The 22607-nt window shown below is 38.6% G+C and overlaps 1 protein-coding gene across 2 annotated transcripts in view; it reads left to right on the plus strand.

The window, feature by feature from the left end:
* Nucleotides 1-22607, plus strand: part of NELL2 (neural EGFL like 2) — a 140258-nt gene that overhangs the window by 22126 nt on the left and 95525 nt on the right. For both annotated transcript variants that reach the window (XM_048301087.1, XM_048301088.1), the window contains exons 4-9: nt 9461-9634; nt 9742-9838; nt 11600-11672; nt 11841-11923; nt 12922-13050; nt 14298-14400. In XM_048301087.1, coding sequence (XP_048157044.1) covers nt 9461-9634; nt 9742-9838; nt 11600-11672; nt 11841-11923; nt 12922-13050; nt 14298-14400 — 659 coding nt within the window. The remainder of the gene's footprint in view (nt 1-9460; nt 9635-9741; nt 9839-11599; nt 11673-11840; nt 11924-12921; nt 13051-14297; nt 14401-22607) is intronic.

Genomic DNA, 22607 nt, shown 5'->3' on the forward strand with positions numbered 1-22607 from the left:
AAGTTACCCATGTAAGTCTCAGGCGTGGGCATTTGCTGAGGCTGGGCTGTTGCTGTCACCATAAAAAGATGCTCCTGAAATCATCTTCTGAAGTTATAGTAATCTTTTCATACTTATTTAAATGCTTTTCTCTTTTCCTAGTTGGGTATCAAAGCTGGCTTCCCCTTTTATGATTATGCTTTTCTGTAGTATTTAATGTATTAAAATATTTTAAAATTAAAGTGAAAGAATCTGAAACAATGCCTGTAACTGTCCTTTTCTAACTTGCTCATACATTTCCGCAGACACTGCTTTTTTCCCCACTGATTAGAGTGGTGAAAAGCCAAGGAGCTCAGGCAGTAGTAGTTTTGGGCACAGTGTGGGGGTGATAATTTCAGAAAAAATTCTTGTGGTGTCAGGGAATTCAAATTACACATCAGTAATCATTCAGAATTTCAAGCAGCTGAATGCATCTTTTATATATGGCAGAATTATGTATGGCATATGTCTGAAAGATAGAAGTTCTAAATGTGTTCTTAACTTGAGAGCTTTACCTTGACCACAGACAGTACCCTGCCTAAAATGTGATGTACTTCACATTAAGAAGATAAATATCTTTAATTCTGTTAATGAAGGGATACCTTAAGTCTGAGTAGAAACCCTGTTAAACACTGATTGCTCAGTGTTTCATCTTTCAGTTTAAGCTGTATTCTCCTCACTTCACTTCTGAATTTATCTCACCTTCTTCTTGATAAAATAGTTGGCAGAGAGATGATTTTACTCGGTGATGGGGTTGTAATATATGTTTGGTCTTGCTTTTCCATCATATATTTTTATTTAATCATCAGCAGTGGAGAGATATAATAAAGCTTTTTGCTCCTTTTGTGGTTAGATGGCTTTATGTAACTAATCTTGTATTTGTATCTCTTGAGATACTTCATATTAGGCCCTTAAAGGATGAAACTGCTGGGTTGTAGTTTAACCATTCTTTCCTTTGGTTAGTGCTTTTTATATCCTGGAACCGAGAACTGAAATCAATGGAATATAATGGACAGGCATTCCCTACACTTAATTTGTATCTGTACTAATTCATTCATTTTCTGCCTTCCTTAGCATTTGTTTTTACAGCGGTTGGTCTCTTTTGATTATCTGCTGTCGAATGGGCTGTGCTGTGCAATGGTTTCAGACCTCTTTCAGTATGTAGGAGGAACTTACCTGTGACATTTTCTCTCGTACTGATTTATGCTGCAAGGAGATAAGTTGTCAGAGGTGAATTCCCGATGCATGAATTTTGTTCTCTCATTTGACCACTGTATTGAAATAGAGGCAGAACTGTACGTTCCCTGCTTTTGATGTATGAGTGTCGGTATTTCTGGACTGCAGTGTCAAGTGTCCTCTCTGATACCACAAAATCTGCTGCAAACCTCTTACAGTGAGAAAAGCTTTCAGTATTTACCACTTAAGCCAATATTCACCGAGCCAATAATTGCAGAGCAGATGTTAGATAAGACTAATATGGGATTAATTTTCAAACATTAAAGTTGGGTATGGCTGTTTCCTATGCCAAAAGAGATAATAGCTTCTTTCTTCTTTTTAGAACACCCCGTGATCTTTGTTGGAAGAGTGGAGGGTTGTGGTGTTCTGTATTTTAGTTTTTTGGTATTAAATCTTAGTTTCTGTTTCTTACTGGTCTGATAATAATTATGAACCCTCCGGAATTTGTTCGTAACAGTCAATTGCTGTGGAATTCTTCTAGTGATTTTAAATTTCTCCATGTCAGTCTTCTATTCTTTTGATGCAGTTTGCATGTTTCATCAAAGGTGTCAAAAAAAAGTATTTTCTTTCATTCATTCACTGCTTTTCCAGTGCATGAGAATATTCTGTGGGACAAAGGATTCTCTGTGTGGACACTGAAAGCTTGACCAGGCTCTTTATCCCAAAAGAAAAATGTTCCTTGTTTGTGTTGGTTTGGGAGATGTAATTTCTATCCCTGAATATGGGTTGGATGGAAGTATTTGTAAAGCAGTCATTTTGTGTTATACTCTGTTTAATGCCTTCATGGTGTTAGGAACGACCTGTTTATTTAAGTGCTGGCTATAAAGATTATTATAAAATTGATTGATGCCATGTCATTGTTGCTTGGATTTGGGGTATTTTTGCTTCAGTTTAGTTTATACTCTGTGACCAAAAAAAAAAAAAAGGCAAAAAAAAAAAGGCAGTGGGATGTAAATTCCTGTAGTTCATGCACCTTACTGTTCCATAACTTTTGTTAAATCAAGTGAGGCCAGCCTGTCCGGTGTAAATCATTGCAGTGCCAACTAATCCAGGGTGAATTGTTTGAGAACATCTTACAGAATGCTTATATGCCCCTGGAACGTATTACTTGAATTAAGACTAGTGACAGGCCTTTTGAATAAAAGACAGAAGATTTGTTCTTTCCTATGACATTGAAAACCCCCACTGAAATAGTTGAAATGTGAGTTTTGACAGATCTTGTTTTTCTTCTGATGTTGTTTATAAGGCTTTCTATGAACAAACAAACAAACAAATCTGTATTCTTTTGGGGTAGGAAATGGGAGGAGTTGTGTTGAAACTGCCTTTCTCTTTTACTAATACATCTATTAGAAAATTGTTTATTGTATTTGCAGTCCTAGAATATTTATTGTATTGCAGTCCATGGAGAAACTTTGTCAAGAAATGGGAGGCATGGTTTATGCCATTTGTTTTTACAGTGTTTGAGTTGAGAAAGTTCTTCCCTTGTTGATTTTTAGTAGAAGAGGAAGCTTCAGATAGGCAAGATTGATATTCCTGGGACTATGTGTTAGTGAAAATAAACCAGAAATAAATACACTGATAAATGGGGTTAGTGAGAGAGATGAGAGGAATGAGAGCAATTGCTCAAGGACAAGAAGTAGTGTTTCAAAATTATTTTTTCTTTTGGAAATTTGATTTCATATCCATGGCTCAAATAGGGATGGCATGGACAACGTGCTGGAATACTGGGGTTGAATTTTTCCAAGACCAAGCCAACACCTTTTGCAGGAATAGCTTTTTTTGGAGTGCTTTGAAGAGCTTGGTGGGGCCTCAGTTCCTGCTTCTGGCTCCTTCCTATGTGTTGTGGAAAGGCTGACTGGGAGCCTTGCCTTGTCATCAGCAGTAACATTGGAAGGTCTGGAGTGTCTTGCTCTTGGATCATAGCACTAAACCCAGCAGAAGCTATGTAGAATCTGCCGTAGGGATAAGGTGAGATTTTGCCTCCCTGATTTAGTTGACCTCAGGTTTTGGGAGGTCAGCAGAGAGATGTCTCATGTGAGAGGCAAATTCTTGATTCAAAGCCAGCAAAGGCTTCCAGGCCACAGCAGTGCCACTGAAATCAAATGGGGGGCTGCAAGGAGTTGATAAAAACAATATCTTATTGACAGAATTTTTTTTCCTGCATGCTTTATTAGTTTGAATCGGGTACGGACACTGAGGGGCACAGTGATGGAAAGGATGTGAACAGCCTCACATGTTTGTTTCCTAACCTCCACTTGCACATCAGGGTATTGCAACCTCACTTTCCTAGCCACTACCTTGTGCTGTGGCTTCTTTCTGTCTGGAGGGAAGCTGCAGTGCTGTGCAGTAGTAGTTTGTGCAGGTGAGTGTGTGCGGATGATGCCTCTCTGCTCTGCCAGTTATCTCTGGCCTGCCTGTTCTGTCCCATGAACGTCCCAACAAGAAGGGTGTTCTTCCACGCATGTCCCAGCACTGGGCTCCATCACCTGAGCACATCAGGAATGCACCTTCCTCCTCCACAGCTGTTCTCTATAGGTATCCAGTGCAAGCAGCAGTGCTGTGGTGAAACAAAGATGAAGTAGTTGACTGTTTTTGTGGTGGAAGAAAATAAACAAGAGATATGTAAATGCCAGAATGATCAGCAACTGTCTGGCTGGGGTGCTTCAGAGGCATTTTCCTCACACAGTTAATCTCTACTCTGCCTGATTTGGAGCAGGAACTTGAACGTGGCTTTTTTTCCACCTGAGACAAGTACCCTGTGGAATGTCATTATCTTTTTTTTTTTTTTTTTTTCTCCACTTGATACAGTGCTGATGCAGATTTGTTGGCAGTGCCTGGCAAGGGCTGTGCTAGTAAACCAAACAGTGCCCAGGCTGGAGCACTGGCCTGCTGTTGTCCATTTTGCATAATTGTTAGCATCTTCCTTGACATGCTTTTGTCTCCTGCAGTTAGTACCCTTGCAGAGGATGTCAGGGCAGTCTGTGAAGCAGCATTGGCCAAGGCCTGTTCCTACCAGTCGGTGTGAAAAAGCCCACCAGTTTCAGGGAAAAAGTGTGAGAGATCACCAAGATGGATATGAGTTGGAGTGGAGCACTAGTTTATAATACAAAACTTGAGAGGCTGGTTTTGCTGTCCTGTTGTTTATACACTTTGTGTCGATATGGGTAATACCCTCTTCTAATTTTGAGCTCTCTTCACTTGGGATCTCTGCTTTCATATCGGTAATAATCATGGCATTAAAGATATTTGAGAAAGTCTTTCAGAGAATCTTAGATTTGCTCTCTGTCTCTCTTCCATTATAGCCAGCATATCACCCTAGACCCCACAGGCTTTGCTGTGAGAATTTTTGTTTCTGCCAAAAGATTTGGTTTTAATGAACGGATCAACGTTCTTGAACAGAAATACCCTAAATCAGAAAATTGCAGTCTGGATTTAAAACTGTATTCAGCAAAAGGAAGTGACAGAAACAGAATTGGTGGCTTTTCTGCCCATTGTGCACTTGAACTAAGGGCTACAACTTATCCAGAAAAGCAAAGACCATTTTTTAATTAACCATTCCCTGATAAAAATGCTAGTCTTCTCTAGGTGGAGCTCTAGATTGAAAAGGGTAAAACCAGTAAGGTCAAGCAGTAGTGTGAGAGGTGGGAACTAGATTCTTACAGGTTAAAGGAAGCTACCACTTGACTTTTCATATAGAAGGTTTGGTTGAAAAAATGATAACCTATCTGGGGATATTTTGATGCCATGTTGTTCTAGGGGATGCACCAAGCAGTAAAAACTGATAGTTAATATTTCAGAGCACTTAGTGTTGCTTCCAAATTAAATGTTCTGAAACATAGTAAAATGAGCTCATGCTCCTGACTGCCCAGTCATGATACCGCAGAAAATAGCAAATAACACATTGCTGAATTTGGTAGTGGTGCTGCATGAGTTGCTTTTATATCTTCATAATCTACACCTCGCAGAATTGCTTGCTGCTGTTGTGCAATGAATAGGGTCTACTGAGTAGGATCTCCCTTTTTTTTTAATGTTTTATGTAATTATACCTAACAAAAAAGGCAGAGCTTTGATAGCAAAAATCTTCAGATAAAGATTTTTTATAAGTAATGGAGATAAGGATTTTAATTTTTATTAAGTACATATTGCTCTTTAATTTTAGTGATTTGCCTTTTTTTCAGTGTAGATCAAAGAGCCATGAAGAAATATTTTAATATGGTACCTATAAATGTGAGTAGAAAAAGTTAAGAAAACCCACCACCCTGTAATAAATTCATAAGCAGACGTGATATTTTGCCTTTAGCTTCTGAAATACTTGTCTACGTGCTGTAGATTGAAGTTGAAATTACTAGCTGCCTGGAGTAAGTATGTGTTACAGAGAAGTAAAGCTTTGTAAAGGGAAGGCTTTACTGTGGGAAGGAGACACAGCTGAATTAGGGGTAGAAAAACATGCTGCTGTGTGCTGTCGTGTGCTCACATCGTGGTGTGGTTGGTTGAATTATGTTTGTTATGCCTTAAAACTATGTAAACTGATAACCGGCTAACTGCTTAAGAAGGCTGGGTTTTTGCAATAAAGGGCTCTCCTTTGCACCTGACTGGGGACTCTGTGTCGCTCCTTATCGCAACAGGTATGTGCATTTGTTGTGTGAGAAGGGATGCCAAATGAACAAGTGAGCCATCTAAGACCTGGCGTTGCCAACACTGCCTGTTAGCTGGCATGGCCATACCTCCTTCTTCTCAAAGACTGCTACTCTGTGCACCAGGACCATCTGGTGTTTCACCTCCTAAATCTCTAAGTTTTGCTGTACATCCTGACTTTTACTTCCACAGTCTTCCTTGTACTAGTCTGCCACCTCCCAAAGAGCAGGTCCTGCCTGGGCTGGTGTGACCACATGCCCTTTGCCAGGATGGTCATTAGAGCTCCACAGCTGAGCAGATTCGCTGACTGCCAGCTCTTACCTAGAAGTTACAGTAGATCAGTGCTGGGCAGCAGAGAAATCATCACTGTTTTCTGTCTCAAATTCCTCCGGGGCATTTGAAACAAATTTCTTCCTCTTACCAAGACAGGCTCATCCTTAGTCAGTACATTAGGGATCGCTGTCTGGCCACTTTCCAAGCAGAGTGGCTGATCTGCTACCGTGGCCTTGGCTGTTGCCTTTGCAATGATTGTGCACGCACAGAGCGATCTACAGAGATGTAGCAACCTTTTTTTCTAGGTTGGCACTTTCTTCTCTGTGTGTCGAACATAGAAAAACCTAAGCATGTATCATCTCCCTGTGAAGTTAAATCCAAGGTTAATCCAAGGTGGGTGTGGTTTTTTTGAGGAGCTAAAATCAAGTAGGCTGGTACTGATTAAACAACAGGAGAGATTATGAATTGTAGAAAGAGAGGTGTGGATTCTGCTGTTGTTTTGGTTTTCGCATTGTGGCTTATTTTTCACTCCAAGAGTCGTTTGCCTTCTGCAGCATAGAAGAACACCTTGGCGCTGTTGGGAGAAGCATCAGTGATGTTTAAAATGGGATGTCTTGGGCTGCTGCTCTCCCTGCAATGAGTGGGCTGGGCTAGGCTGGTGTGGACAAGAAGCTGGTGACTCAGCTGATGAGGTTCCTGTGAAGCTTTTCAGTAATGAGATTCTTGGCTAGAGAAGACTGCAGTACAATGCAGTTACTCTTTCCTTTGGGAGCATGTCCTTCAGGCATTAAAAGCACCCTCCTTTCTCTCTCAAATGATTAGTAAGCCTGAGTGTACAGAGAAGTGCAGAGTGTTTTTGTCACCAGAAATGAATTTCTAAAATCCAGGTCTGTTAATGCTTAGTGTATTTTCTCAAAGACTTTTCCAAACCTTTGAAAACCACACACCCAAGTGTTGCAGCCTCAAAGATGGAACAAGAAGCCTCACTGTGGGCAGACTTTTCATTATCACCCATGTGTGTTTGTCAGTGCTAAGTCTCATCCCATCTCCTGAAACTCATGAGGCTGAGATAGAGCCATGTAAGTCCAGGCAGTTAAACAAATGTAGAAAAGGAGAATAGCAAGCACAGCATTTTGTAAAAAATGGAGTGGAAATGATTCATTTTCACTTCTCTGTGTTTCAGCATCCTGGCATTTGTTCAAGCTGAAATCAGTATTGCTTTGGCTGTCATTTCACTTGCTTTTCTAATTGTGTTTTGCTGCTGCCTGTACAGATTATTAATAACCATAAATTATTCTCCTAATAATTCTTCTAATGGCTATTATTTTCTTTTTCATTTTGATGCATGTTTTCTCATTTCAAAGGTAGTTATATTTGTTAGTTTACCAAATGGAAGAACAAAACGTATCGTCTGTGAATGTGAAAGCAGTGTGTTAATCACCATTAAAACAAAACCGCAAGTGTCCACAGTTTCTGCCCAGCTTTGTGTAGGAAAATTTCCTTGCTTATTGCAGCACCATCGATTGTCAGCATCCTCTCTCAGCAGTTCTTAATTCATGAAATTTGTACAGCAACGTCTTCTTTTTATTGGCAAACCCATGATTCATCTGCAGAGGTTTCATTATCTTACATGCATAAGGGCAACACAAGTGTTTGTTTTATACCTTCTGTACTGACTGTATGTCTACTAGTGTAGTTGTTGCCTGCCTGTCTGGAATTTCGTGTGCTGGCATCAGTTCTGCTATTGACTTGGAATGAAGGAGAGCTCCTAGTTCTACCAGGAGATAATGTTTCAACATATCCATGCTATTCGTTTTCCATTTATTTTCTGCTGCTAGGTGGAGATGCTTTAAAGTTGCTGGAGAAGTCCAGGTCTCTAATGTTCCCCTTCTCTTTTGGGTTGAGAGTAGCCTTATTTTTATCCTTGAAGCTTCAGTTCTGAAGGATAACTTACTAAGTTGACTGATGGTCTGCCACTATGGTGCAATTTTTCCAGCCAGGCCTTCAATTAGTTTCCACTTCTTGCCAATGCAAAAATTATTTTTGGGCCATGAGGAGGTAAATTGATTATAAAATTTATATCTGACTCTAGTTAACTGCTTTCTTAATACTGGGGAGGAAGAAGAAATTGTCCTTTGCTGGTTTTGCAAAAAACTAGTGGTTTTTGTGCTGTTGCTAGGTATGTTCCACCTGTGGAACACCCTGAAGGAAGCAGGGATGTGCAGCAAGCCTTCTCCTAGCGATAATGATTGTACAGGATAGTTTTGATTTGGTCTCATTTTTACTCTTCAAAACCACAATCACTGTCTTTTCTATTCCTTAATGTACATAGCCTGTTAAAGTAAATGATGTCATCCTGGAACACATGTGCACTCCGGTTACAAGCCACTGTCATGTCTGATTCAGATGTAGCCATGAAAATTCCTGTGTAAAAATAATTTTCTTGGGGAATTTTAAAATGAGAAACTTAGTACTTTAAAAAACAAATGGTTAGTCACGCTTTTTCCCAGATGTCCAACATGCGAGAGACAGCCTAAGAACTGAGTTTGGTTATGGAGTGCTTTTTAAATTGAATGGCTGGAATTTCACCATCAAAGCTTGTGTTTGCAATCTGCTAGGTTCACTTAGCACAGCTGCACTGCTGAGTTTTTGCTATATGTATACGTATTTGCATATATAGATGTGCATACATATATAGATGTGTGTATATATATGTGTACACCCACCCCACAAATACACATACTTATTTAACAAAGCAAATACGTACACATATATAAATTGTTCTGAAGCCTTAGCATTTCTTGATTTTGTGTATCTTTGGAGAAACTTCATTACAGAAAAGGAAAGATGATGTAACAGTACATATAAAAGCAAACAAAGGAGTGTTCAGTCTCAGTCCTTACTTCCCTTGGTAATTACTAATGATGTCCTTGTTGCAAAACTTGGGGTTGTCTTCTGTGCATTCATGCCTTCAGAGTATCTATATTGTGCTTTCTTTGTATGAGGCAATTATTTATAATAGTGTAATTCAGATCATGTTATGGAAAACGGTTTTGTTGGAAGAAAACATATTTGGCTTGGAATCTTGTGTAGTGACATGGAAGTTTGAACCTGCTATTATTTGTCACTGAGAAGAGATGCAGTGGAAATCTGAAAAGGGTCTACTTTTGCCTCTGTATCTGCTTGTTTTTCTTCCTCTTTTAAATAGTTCCTGCATGATGATGGGAAGATGTCTTATGTAAAATGTTGCTGTGCTGATGAGAATGGTTCATGACATGATGATACATTTATGGTACAGGTACCTGGAGCTGGAAAGCAGCGGTCATCGAAATGAAATCAGGTTGCATTATCGTTCAGGCAGTCATCGCTCCCACACAGAAGTATTCCCATACATTCTGGCAGATGATAAATGGCACAGACTTTCCTTAGCAATCAGTGCCTCTCACTTGATTTTACACGTGGACTGCAATAAGTAAGTAAAGAGTGTTGTTTTATAAGAAGTTGTCACATCTGGAATGTTTGAGCTCTGAGTAAACTAAATGAGACAACTTGGGGTTCTAATTTCCACTTCCTTTTCAGAATTTATGAGAGAGTTGTGGAGAAGCCTTTCATGGACTTACCTTTGGGTACAACCTTTTGGCTGGGACAGAGGAATACTGCACATGGTTATTTTAAGGTATGCATTCCCTGGAAGATAAACAGTGAACTTAAGTAAAATAATTCAGGGATTGAAACATCTTTCATATGATGAGAGACTGAGAGATTTGGAATTGCTCAGCCTGGAGAAGAGAAGGCTCAGGAGGTATCGGGAGGATCTCTTCAATGTGTATAAACACCTGAATTTGTGAGGGGAATGAAGATGAGAGATCCAGACTTTTCTTGCTAATGCCCACTGTAAGGCCAAGAAGCAATGGACAAAACGTGAAACTCCTGAAATTCCATCTGAACATAAGAAAACAGTTCTACTGTGAGATTTGTCAAAGATAAATTACTATGGAGATATTCAAAAGCTGTTTGGACACAGTCCTGGGCAACCTGCTCTGGCTGGTCCTGCATGAAAAGGGAAGTTGCAGTAGATAATCTCAGGAGATGCCTCCAAACCTCAACCAATTTATGTTTCTGTAATCATAACACAGATCTTGGATTACTTTGAAATTTGCTATTGGAAAGCAGCAGACTAGCTACTAATTGTATCTTAACTAAGCATGGCATGTAAAGTCTGCCTGCAAGTATGGGATCTGTTCTTCTGGGTGAAACCATCCCTTTCCAGATATCATTGTTGAATTTCATGCTGAAATCTCCCTAAGTTCTTAACGACATGCAGCTCTGCAGCTGTGTAACAGAAACGTAGTTTCTCATAATTTTGCAAGCTTTATGGAAGGATCCCCAAAATTTGTTGTGGTTTAACCCCAGCTGGCACCACCTAGCCACTTGCTCACTCACCACCCTGGTGGGATGTGGGGAGAATTGGAAGGGTAAAGGCTAGAAAACTCATGGTTTGAGATAGTTTAATAGGTAAAGCAAAGCCACACAAGCAAAGCAAAGCAAGGAATTAATTCACCACTTCCCATGGGCAAGCAGGTGTTCAGCCATCCGCAGGAAAGCAGGGCTCTATCACCAGTAATGGTTACTTGGGAAGACAAATGCCACCACTCCAAACGTTCCCTGCTTCCTTCTTCTTGCCCCAGCTTTAAATGCTGTGCATGATGCCCTGTGGTCTTGGATATGACCCCTTCTTTGGTCATTTGGGGTCAGTTGTCCTGGCTGTGTCTCTCCCAACTCCTTGTGCACCGCCAACCTCCTCGCTGGTGGGGTGGTAGGAGGAGCAGAAACGGCCTTGTTGCTGTGTAATTTATGCAACATCCCTGTGTTATCAGCACTGTTTCCAGCACAAATCCAAAACACAGCCCCATACCAGCTACTTTTCTGTGAAGAAAATTAACTCTACTCCAGCCAAAACCAGCACAAACTCATTAAGGGTTTGCATTAATGTATTTTTCTTGACTCTAGTTTCTTTAATCTTCAAATCTATTTAAGAGTTATAGCTTGTAAAAAAATTTGCATATTATTTAAAAGAGTATTTCTAAGTAACTGAAACTGCAGCTGTTTTCAAATTACTTTTTAAAGGTCATTTGCAAGCTTTTCTGCAGTGACTAACTAAAAATAACAATGAATTCAAAACCACCAAACTCTTGCCACATAATTATATCTTGAAATTTAATCTTATGTCTTTAAAAATTATTCATTATGCCTGTACATCTATTTAATTTCATTTCTGTTTATTCTTTTATCACTGAATTGGGTCCAGACAAGAAGCTGTTTATTCATAAGTATAGTTTTTCTGTGTGGGCTTTAATGTTTTACATGGTGAATGAAAAACATAATTTTGACAGGCAAAAATAATTTATCCTTTTGTTTTCTCTCCACTTACACATAGGGCATAATGCAAGATGTTCAATTACTTGTCATGCCTCAAGGATTTATTTCTCAGTGCCCAGATCTTAACCGCAGTAAGTCTATTAATTCTTATATCGTAAAATGAAAGGTGTGCTTTTTACCTTCTTTCTGTCCTGCAAGCTTTCTTAAAACCTTGAATTTAAGTGTATTGTTTGTCAACTTTGGCATGATTTCAACCTACTGTGAATTAATTTGTTAACACACATATTTTATTATTCTAGCCTGCCCAACTTGTAATGACTTCCATGGACTTGTGCAGAAAATTATGGAACTGCAGGACATTTTAGCAAAAACCTCAGCTAAGGTAATGTTTACTAGGACTCAAGTCATAGGAGAAGTGAGGACTGTCTTTTTAGATTATTCATGCTTATATGGGGTTGTGCACATGGCTGTGTGCAGAACATTCCTTCATGGTGTGTTTACATCTTTATATACCTGTGCCTAATGTTTATACATAAAAATTCTCAGTTCAGAGAGTTTTCTTGTGTTTTAATATTTTTACAGAATCATGTATTTTAGTAGTAAACAGCATCCAAATCCAAGAGTAAGGAAAGGGCTCACAGATATTCAAACACTACCTATTAGGCTAATAAATCAAGAAACCTAGAATGAAATAGGTAACTGTGCTTGTAGTGCTTATTACAGCAAGACTTACTAAGACTTTTCAAGACCTGAGCTGCCAAAGGCACATTCAGACAGAATATATGCAAGACGAGGAACTAAGAATCCAAACCAGGACTTTCTTCTTTCTTTCCTGTAGAATATTACACCAAAAGCATTCATGTCTGCTGGTGAAAATAGAGTACTCTGATTTTAAATGTCAGTTCTTTAGATATCTGCAGGAATGCTGTTATCTGGATGCTTTGATACACTAACGTTAAAAATGCTTGGCTGAAATGCAGAAAAAACTGCTAGTGTCGGTTCTGAGTTTTATTTTCATTTGGCTGCTCTATCTGCAAGTACTTTATGTAGAGCAAGATTCTTGATCAGTTCACAAAACAAAGATGAGAAATCAGGAGCTGTACCCATGTTGACCTGCTCATTTTGTTTCATGACGTCCCTGATGTCATGATGATGAGAAAGATGAACTGCATTGTATCTTACTTCTTAATTTCTGTCTCTGAATGGTGGTTTAATCATGTTGTATTTAACAATAGTAGTTTTATTGTCTCTGACTGCATTTTCCTGAATGTATTCTCTCATCTGTGTACTTGATGATAAGGGGGAAAAGTTTGAATTGTGTTTTTACTAATGTGGAAGCCACTTAAAAATTCAAAACATTTTTGTGAACTGTAAATACAGTTGTCTCAAGCTGAGCAGAGGATGAACAAGTTGGATCAGTGCTACTGTGAAAGAACCTGCACAATGAAAGGCACAACCTACAGAGAGTTTGAATCCTGGACGGATGGCTGTAAGAACTGCACTTGCATGGTATGGCTATGGTTTGAGTGGAGAGTCAGGAACTCCAGTGTTTCCTCTGATTAGTTTTATTGAGGCAAAAAATGAGAACTTTCAGATGTATGCTAGGTACTAACAACAAAGAGCTTTAACATCTGTTCTAAATCTAAGGAATAGTATTAATAGATGTATTTTCCTATGTTTTCAGCATTGCTAGCATGTGTAGCTCCTGTATTTCATGTCACCTTATGCAGGTGCTAGGCAATATACTTAGCTATCATGTTATTCCCTTGCACCGAGTTGCAAACAGTTTCTCTGGAATTCTAATTCCTTGCCTTTTGTCACTATAAACACAGCCTTTTTCATAGCAAATGATTTAATAGATCCCTTGTGTCTGATTTCCTTTGGTTGCCTTTGGTTACATCTCAATAAGTAATAAAAAGTAAAATGTCAGGGTCATGTGCAAGCTTTGTTATATTACAAATGAAAAAGATTTAGTGGATGGAAGATTCCCAAAGGTAGCACGTCTCCAGATGTGATTTCAAGTATCCTTTCAGGTACCAAACTAGGGCATCTGTATTATTGTCCATTCATGTAAAAAAACTCTTTCATTCCATTTGAACTCATTAAATGCTTAATCCAAAGGCCATTAGAAATTGGTGAAAGGGCTTTTGTTGTCTGTACTGCACCTTGGATTGATTTGTTGCTATCTGTAATTTGCTAAAAGGGTCTCTTTAAGCTTAGTATTTTTTTGACCTTTATATTTCTGAAGGGATATTCATTTTGCTTTTAGTATTTTATGGTATAAAATCTGGCTGATAAATGTCTAAAATTCTTTGAATTTAGTGTTAAATTCATTACATATTTTTGACCTGGATTTTTCTCACAGCTATAATATTACTACCTTTTAGAAATATATTGTCTCTGCCATAAAATCAGAAAGCAGAGTATTGTTCTGTGCCGTTGTTATTTCACAGTAATCTGTCAGTTTTTTGCTGATTGGCAGAATGTTTTGCCTCCAAATAGATTTGCCTCTAAAAAAAAATTGATCATTATCATCTCAAAGAGAACATCATTCATTTAAAAAGATTGTGTGTGTGACATTCTGAAGAAATGCTTTCTGTTCTTGTAGTTATTAAAAGACCCACGTTAAACTGTCTTTTTTGGATGTTGTTAGAAAGTTCATTGCATTTAAAAATAGATTTTCAAGTTCCTGTGTTTGAGAACATCTCTGCTATTGCTAAATAAAACTACCAGTTAAGCACCTTTTATTCTCCTAGAACGGTACTGTGCAGTGCGAGGCTTTGGTTTGCCCCCTTGCTGACTGTCCACTTAAATCTGCCCTGGCCTATGTGGATGGCAAGTGCTGCAAGGAATGCCAATGTAAGTTTTACTGTTGTGCCTCTTGCTAATGAGTGCTTTGAAATCTTAAAGAATATGAACCTTTCTGTAAATATGTCAGTGGAAGAACTGGTCATTAAATAGCTGGGTTGTGGAACTGGGGAGCTTAGACTTCTCTGAAGTGTTCTGGGAAATTGATAACCAGAAGGTTTTAATATTTAATGTGGGGACATTTTAGTTTCATTTTAGTTATGTTATTTTTATTTAGCACAGATATTTATTATCAAAATTTATAAAGAAAAAAAAGTCACTTATAAAGCTTTCTGTAGGCTTTCATTATCTATGTTTTAGACCAAACTGCTAGAAATTCAAGAACAATTGCCTGGTGTGTTTTTTGACCACTGTCTCCAACACCTTTATCACAAGAAGAGTGTACTACCAACCTTATGTTATAGAGCTTAGAAATGGAGGTTCAGATTTATGATTCTTCTTCTGTAGTTAAGAGAAGAGAAAAGAAGAATTCTTTCCTGTAGTTAAGAGAAGAGAAAAGAAGAACCCAGCAAAACCCAGACACCTAGAAAAGGTCGTAAAAGAATTAAAGGAAAAATGGAAAAAGGTGATTTAATATTGTCATTTAGGATTGGATACATGATTACGTTTTATAGCATTTCAATTTTGTTGCAAATAGGGCCAGAGAAGGGGAATTTTAGGTTAATCACAATCTAGATGGACTATATATAGTATTTCAGATTGATTATGTATGTATATTCCGTATGTTATGGTTAGTTATTTCAGACTACGGTAGAATCCATTTTTGAAATTGAGCATGAGTTGCACACACTTCTTTATTCTGTAAATGTTGAGATTTTTCTCTGTGGTTTCATCACTGTTCTACTGCTGTATAAAACTTCTTACGGAGTATAGAGAAATACATAACTGGTTAAAATGACATGTTGTAAGATAAAATTCCGGAAGACGTTTTGTACTCCATTGATCTAGCTCCCACAGGAGTTTATTAATATTTAATTGTGGTAGAAGTTACACAAACCATCCTTTTTTATGAAACCTTATTAACTTACTCAAGTAGATTAATTCTAATTAAGAGGAAATAAGAATTCAAATAATTTTTTTTAACCAACTACACAGAATTTCCATGCATATTAGATGACTCAGGGAGCTCGTAATTCAGGGAGGTGAGAAGTGTGACATTCCGGGCTCTATTTCAGGCTGTTTGAATCACTGACTGTGGTGGCAGAATTTGAAAACCTGATCCTCTGAAGTATGTTTTTGTAATGTACTGCCTGTCCATTGAGTTGGGAATTCTCCATCCAGATGTTAATGGGGAAGCACTCACATCATATGACTTCTTCCAAAGTTGTTTTTATTGGGAGTCTCGACAAAAGTCAAGAAATGTGAATGAGCATATGGACACAGACCTTGTTATAGAGCATTGATACTTCTTCGAATTAAGATGCAGTTCTGGTACAACACACTGATGTTTACTCTAGTATTTCCTGTTTGATATTCTTAATATTATCAGTGTCTTAGCTTTCAGCGTTGCTAATTTGATGCCAGTACATAATTAAATTTAGAACTAACATGCACACATACTACTTTCTTGACAAACTACCAGAAAAATAATTAGATGAGAAAATATAAATAAAAATGGCTTTTGAAAATTTTTTCCTAATTTCATCTAGGTTATTTAAAGTGACTTTTAAAATAAATCACAGAATTTTTAAAGTGGCTCAATTCTGGGAACCAAAGGACAGAGAATGTAAATTGGAGTCGCATTGACAAGGTAGTTAATTCCAGTGAAAGTGGAAGTTAGAGGCAATGGAGGCTGCAAGACTCTCACTTATTCTCCAGGCCATTTTGGTGGAAATGCTAAGTTGTCTCTGAGTTCATATACATGTGCCAGCTGTATTCTGTCTTGGTGTCTTCAGGTCAGGGTCTGAGCTGATGGAGGTCAGCGTGCTCGGTGAAGTTGGTTCTTGCTAGAGGCATCAAAGCTGTGTTGCTCCATTTGGACAGGTTCTGAGAATAACTTAATTGTTTTCAATGCTTAGAACAACAGCAAAGGACGTAGCTTCAGACTAGATAATATAGAGTGAACACAGATGGCTTATAATTGGGAAGACAGCTAATTAGGGGGTGTTGCTCATGGAGCCATATCCTTGGGTTTGGACAAGCAATCATAACTGCTGAGAAAAAATAATGCCTGATAGACTGTTCTTTAGCTGGATTTTGTATTTGTTTCAAGACAGAACATGTATGGATATTGATGTTTCCTTCCTGGTATTTATGTTATCTCATACCAGATGATGGGTTGTTTCTGCCAGACTGTTGTTTGAGTGGTGCCCAGGCAGTGACAGCTGCTGGAGCCTTGTGGCTGAGTCTCGCTCCCCCAGGGCTGTGTGCTTCCTTCCACACTTCTTCCTTTCTTTTGGTGGTGTTAAAACAAAGTCACTAAAAATCAAGAGTGAGATTGGATTTAGTGACAGCTGGCAGAGAAGAGTTAAGAAGACAGCACTTCAGGCTCTTTCAGTGACCAGCAATCAGGCTTTCTGGAATTTTTGTTTTATTTTGTTTGGTTTTTAAAAAAATTTTATTACCCGTCAGTGACTGAGGATGGAGTCATTCTTCATGGTTTTAGGCATGTAGAATTTGGGAATACAATCTGAAGTTGCTTCACATATACTAGCAAATAAAATAAGGCACTTGTGGCTCTCTTTTCCTTTCCCACCCCCTGCAGATTATCTGCGTCCAGATGGTTGACTGGGAATGGCCTCTGATCAGGGCTGTACCCCCAGCTTGTCCCTGGCACTGCTTCAGAGCAGCTTGGCTGGTACAGGCTGACATGGTGCTGTGATGTGTGCTAACACTCAACCTGCAGGGAGAGTTATATGCCATAACCAAGTGTTTTCAAGCCTGTTGTCATTTGCTCTTTCGTTTACCTGTTGTGTTTCATTTACTAGTTGTGGACATCACCAATTTGGCTCTCTTGATAACCAGCTGAAGAGACTGGCACCTCCAGAAGGCACTTGGTGCTTTGAGGGGCTGGAAGGGATGGAATTAGTTACTTTCTGGAAGTGGGCATCTCCTTCCATAGGTTGGATACAGAGCCCAGGTGATTAGATTATATACTGAACTTTTAGACAGCTGAAGTTGTGAGACTTATCTTACATCAGTTACTGTGATGTATATCAGGTGTGTAAAATAGGAATGTAAAGTGCTGGATTTTCAAGCCTGGTTCTGGCATTAAACTGTTATGCTAAGAGATTTTCCCACACTGCCAAATCCTAGGGATTACATTTCCGCCCAATCCAGCATTTACATTTTGGACAATGAAGCTTTGTTATGTCTTGTTTGATGACATTTTCAACACTTTGGAAATTTCAGCACAACTGACTCTTCATGTTTTTCTTAAATGTTTAGTTCAGGGAAGAACACTTAGTAAGGAATGGTTTAGATTTTGTTTTTTAAACCAATATTGCTTTGACTTTGTTTCTTTTTGTGAGCCAAAAGAAGAAAGCCACAAAACAAACAAAAAACCAAACCCTGACCTTCTCCCCTAACTCCATACCTTTGTTTGAGGCCATTCAGACAACTTGTACTGTTTTGTCTTGTGTGAAGGTCGATGCTGGTAGCATGAGGAATGGCAATGCATGCAAATTATCACTGTGTTTTCTATTAGCTGTAATGGGTTAAAAGAAGCAGCAATCTTCCAGGGCAGATGAATGGGCCAGTGTGTTGGATATATGTTTCAGCTGCAGACAATGTAAAATTCAGTCCAGCTACCATAGCATACATCTTAGTTCATTGGGAGCTTCCTGTGGAGAATTGTTTGGAGCTGGAAGGCAGAGACTACTTTTTCTATGCTCATTGCAATTTTAAAGCATTTTGAGAAGGTATGTGCAAATCATTAAATTTTTTTCTCCTCTGCAGAGACAAATGCTTTGTGTGGTGATAGGCCCCAATACAAATCGTGGAGAGATTAAGCTTCACTACTGACCCTATAAATATTGCTTTAGACCACAGACTTGGCTTGAGAAGTACAAGGATGGGTTCATTTATTTTAAGTGAATTGTGGAAGGACTGCCAATATCTTAGCAGCTGAGACAATTGGTGCTTGGTCAGCAGATCTTATTATGGTAATGTTATTATTAGATAGTGTGTTAACACTAAGGCATCACCTCTAAAAGCTATATGCATTCTTTTTTAAATGGAACTAGTGTGTTTTCAACAAACTAGCTGGGTTTTGTTTTTATAAGACCAGAAGTGATATTTGTGCCAGTATCTGGTGCAGTAATAAAGACTGATTTCCAGGAATAAATTGCTCTCTCCTCATCACTGTCCTCCTCACAGTGACACTGCAGATACTAATCGCAAACTATTTAAATCCATCCCAACAGGTTTCCAGTAGAGGTTAAAATCTGAGCCATTATGCTCAAATCTGCAGGCTGCGATTTTTCCATATACCTGTTTGTTTGGTTTTTTTCTGAGACAGGATATTTGATAGGTTTCTGGTGCATTGTAGCCAAATCCACAAACAAGTATTTTAAGCAACTGTGAGAAGCATAGGGTTGTACTGGATCAGCTCACAGTTCTGGTGGTAGCAGGTGTGGAGAGAGAGTGTGTAAAGGGGTTCTATAACTTGGGAAGGATTTTTTAACAAAATAATTAAAACACAAATATGGACATTGTAGCTCTTAATAACATGCATGGATTTCTGATGCAGTGATCTGTCTTGCTATCTTGCAGAAACTTTTAATGTTATGATTAAAATTTAAAGGCATTTCTCCTCTTGTTCTTCATAATGCACTCATTTTTCCCCCAAAGCTAGACACTCTTCTGCCAGCTCCAGCACTTGTAGCCTACTGACACAGAGAAGGAGCTGTGAAAGCCCATTTGCTTCTCCTTTGCAGTAGCAATTGACCAGCAAGAGTGCAAAATTTTTATCTAGAAACTTAAGGAATATTGGTTAAACTTACTCTGAAATTCATAATTTATTCAGGTGGTTTGAAGGAGCATTGTGGACTTAAGCCTGTGTTGTTTACTGAGTTCCATCTTTTTACAAAATTGCCACTTTTTTGTATGGGCTTTCATCCTCTAGCCCTAGGTGACTCCATCAGTAGCAAAGTGGGATGCCAGCCCCTGCCTTGTTCAGCTGAGTGCAGGAGAAGCTTCTGCATTCATTGTGGCGCAGAGAAGAGGCTGCAGCTTGGAGAAGTGATTGAATGACAGGATTAGTCGCTAACTGAACAGGTCATTTTATTCTTGCAGTAAATGGGAAGGGAAATGGAAGAGCATCTCCAGCATCTCCAGCAGGCTGTCTGGAACATGCCATGAGTCTGAGGGCTGTGGGCAGCCAGCAGGCATCAATACTGGAGGAAGAAGAGGCAGTTTTCAGCAGTCAAACAATGATTTCTCATTTATCATAGTTTTTTAAAAAATGCGCACTTTAGAATATAAAGGAGGAGCAACTTTCTGGTTAATACAAAAAATAGTTGCTTTTTGATTTTAAATATTTATATGTGGCTTTTTAAAGAACATAAGAGCATAAATTCCATTCTATTGAGGTTTCTTTTTAATATGAAAATTCAGATAAATTAGCCTACTTCAGAATAGTATTAGAAGATACTTGAACTATAGCCAGCACTGGATTGTTTAGAGCTGTGTTATTTGCTATAACCTCCTGTAGTCAGCATGCAGAACTTCTGAATGTTATTTAGCAGAACAGTGTCCATTCAGCCTCTACTTTCTGGATTTTCTGTGCGGAAATAATTCACATCAACCTTATTTTTTAGGCTTTTGAATAACGTATGATGATAGTACCACATTGGAATGACAGATAAAAAGTATTATATACCCACTTGTACTACTGAGATGAATTACATTGTACTTTACTGACTGCTTAAACCATTTTATTACTTGTTGTGACTTCAAAAGAGAGTCAGTATTCATATTCATTTAGAAATAGGACACAAATAATTTTTCTAATTAAGTACTTCTACAAGAGAAAAAACCATGTCCTTGAACTCATGTAGGCTGATAAAATCAGGAGATGTTTTAGATTTACAGAGCTATAATAGAAAAGCCTACTTGATGCACGTGTCATTTGTGAATCCAGCATAGCTCCTACAATGTCAGAGTCTCACAAAAGGGCTGAGGTAGGAAGGGACCTCTGGAGGTCTCCTGGTCCAACCCTTTTGCTCAAGCAGGGCCATCTCAAGCAGGCTGCCCAGAACTGTGGCTTTTGAATATCTACACAGATGGAGACTCCACAACCTCCCTGGGCAACCTGTGCCAGTGCTCGGTCACAGTAACAAAGTATTTTCTTGAGTCCAAATGGATTTTTATGTGTTCTGATTTGTGCCCATTGCCCCTTGTCCTGTTGCTGGGCACCATTGAGAGCAGCCTGTCTTCTTCATTCCCTTCCATCAGGAGTTTACACACTTTGGGAAGATCTCCTCAGGGCCTTCACTTCTCTGGGATGTCTAACATCTCAAGAAACGGAGACTCTTTAAGAATGTTTGGGGGGCTTTCCTATGCTGAAAGCCAGCTGAAGAAAATGGAAGGAATCCCCTTGGCTTTGGTAGGCAGGGCCAGTCTAACCCTTGACCCAAGGTTCTCAATCTCTGCTATATTTTCCATTGTAAAGCTGTAGAAACTTTCAAACTACTCGTATACCATAGCAATATTTGGTTTATATCTGTTAAATAGCCAATGACAGAATTGTTAGGGGATTTTTGCTGCTGAGCATGTAGTCTCAGGTGACCTTTGTTCTTTGTAAGCTGGGCAGTATTCCTCATTGGAAGGAAAACAGGGAGTCTTTTGACTTGCAATTCCCCTCTGAGAAGGAAACCCATTCCCTGTGTGTCTGTTGTTCTCTATAAATTGAAATATAGCTTACAGTAAATTGAAATAGAGCTTACAGCTCTCAGAATATTTTGCTCCTATGTTTCCTTTCCCCCTTCCCCATGTCCTTTGAATTTCATTGTTCCTTGTTAGCAAAGGAGGATTTGGGGAGTCAGTGCCTTTGCTTGCCTCAGACTTTACATGCCTCAAAGTGTGGCACCCTCCTAGGTGAGCAGCCTTTTAGCTATTCTGGACCCCATGCATTGTGGAACTCCACTAGAAGACTCTAGATCTGGAGGCAATGTATCAGTATATGAGGAGAACTCCAGTTAATGGTAAAGTCATCTTGTGTTAGTCTTACTTTGTGCCTCAGGAGTGAATAATAAAATAAAGTATGCTTAAGAAAATCCTTATTCATTAAAATGCATTATACTGGATATGTAGCAATCTGCACTAAAGAAGAAATTGGAAACATAATATTGGTAATTTTATTGGTAGAGAATTAAAAATATTTTTTTACATGGAGAATTTTGCTGTAGGCCATGCTCTGCACTCCTTATAACCTGTTTTTGTTGAGTTCTTGTGGAAAAAGAGCTAATCTTTTCCATTCCTTTTTCATTATATTCTTACCAGGGAGTTAATAAAATACAAAACACCTGCAGCATATTATTATTTTAGTTTATTTCCAGTGCAAATAAAACATTAACATATGCTAGATATGAATATATTTGCTTTCAGACAGATGGGAGTGGACAGATTGGCAGCATTCCAGTTTCTAATAAGTTGGTACCCTAACTTTAGTAATGCTGATTTCACCAGAATTCACTTAGGTCAGTATGAAATAATAATTAAAAAAATCCTGGTTCTATTTATAATTACAGAAATCATCTAAGATGTGTGAGCATTCACATGCCTGGGTGTTGATTTCAATATGTTTGTTCTCACTAGTAATGTGCTTATGTCACTCTATACATGCATCATTCGTCTATGGGGCTCTTTTTTTATTTGTTTTGTTTTTTTGGGGGGAGTCATGGTGGGGTTTTTTATTGCTTTGTTTTAGGGTTATGGTGAGGGGAGTTGCTGGTGTGTTTTTTTTTTTGTTTGTTTTGTTTTTTTTTTTTTTTGTCCCACAACCAGAAGTACATTGCCAAAACAGCAGCTTGTAGCTGATGTTCTAGTTTTTGCCTGGACCTTTTATTATGTAGATCGTGGAAACACCTATAGTATCAGTAGCAAACATCTTCAATGGGTATGTGCTGTGAAAAAAAGAGAAGTTTGCCTTAGCTGAAAACCCCAGAACTGCAGGTTTTGGACAAAGTCACAGAAAAGTAACCCGGTGGAGGGAGAGAGTACTGATGGAGCTGGATAGAGTAAAGGCTCTGCAAAAC

This window comes from Corvus hawaiiensis, chromosome 4 (assembly GCF_020740725.1).
Source record: "Corvus hawaiiensis isolate bCorHaw1 chromosome 4, bCorHaw1.pri.cur, whole genome shotgun sequence".
In the NCBI taxonomy this organism is placed as follows: domain Eukaryota; kingdom Metazoa; phylum Chordata; class Aves; order Passeriformes; family Corvidae; genus Corvus; species Corvus hawaiiensis.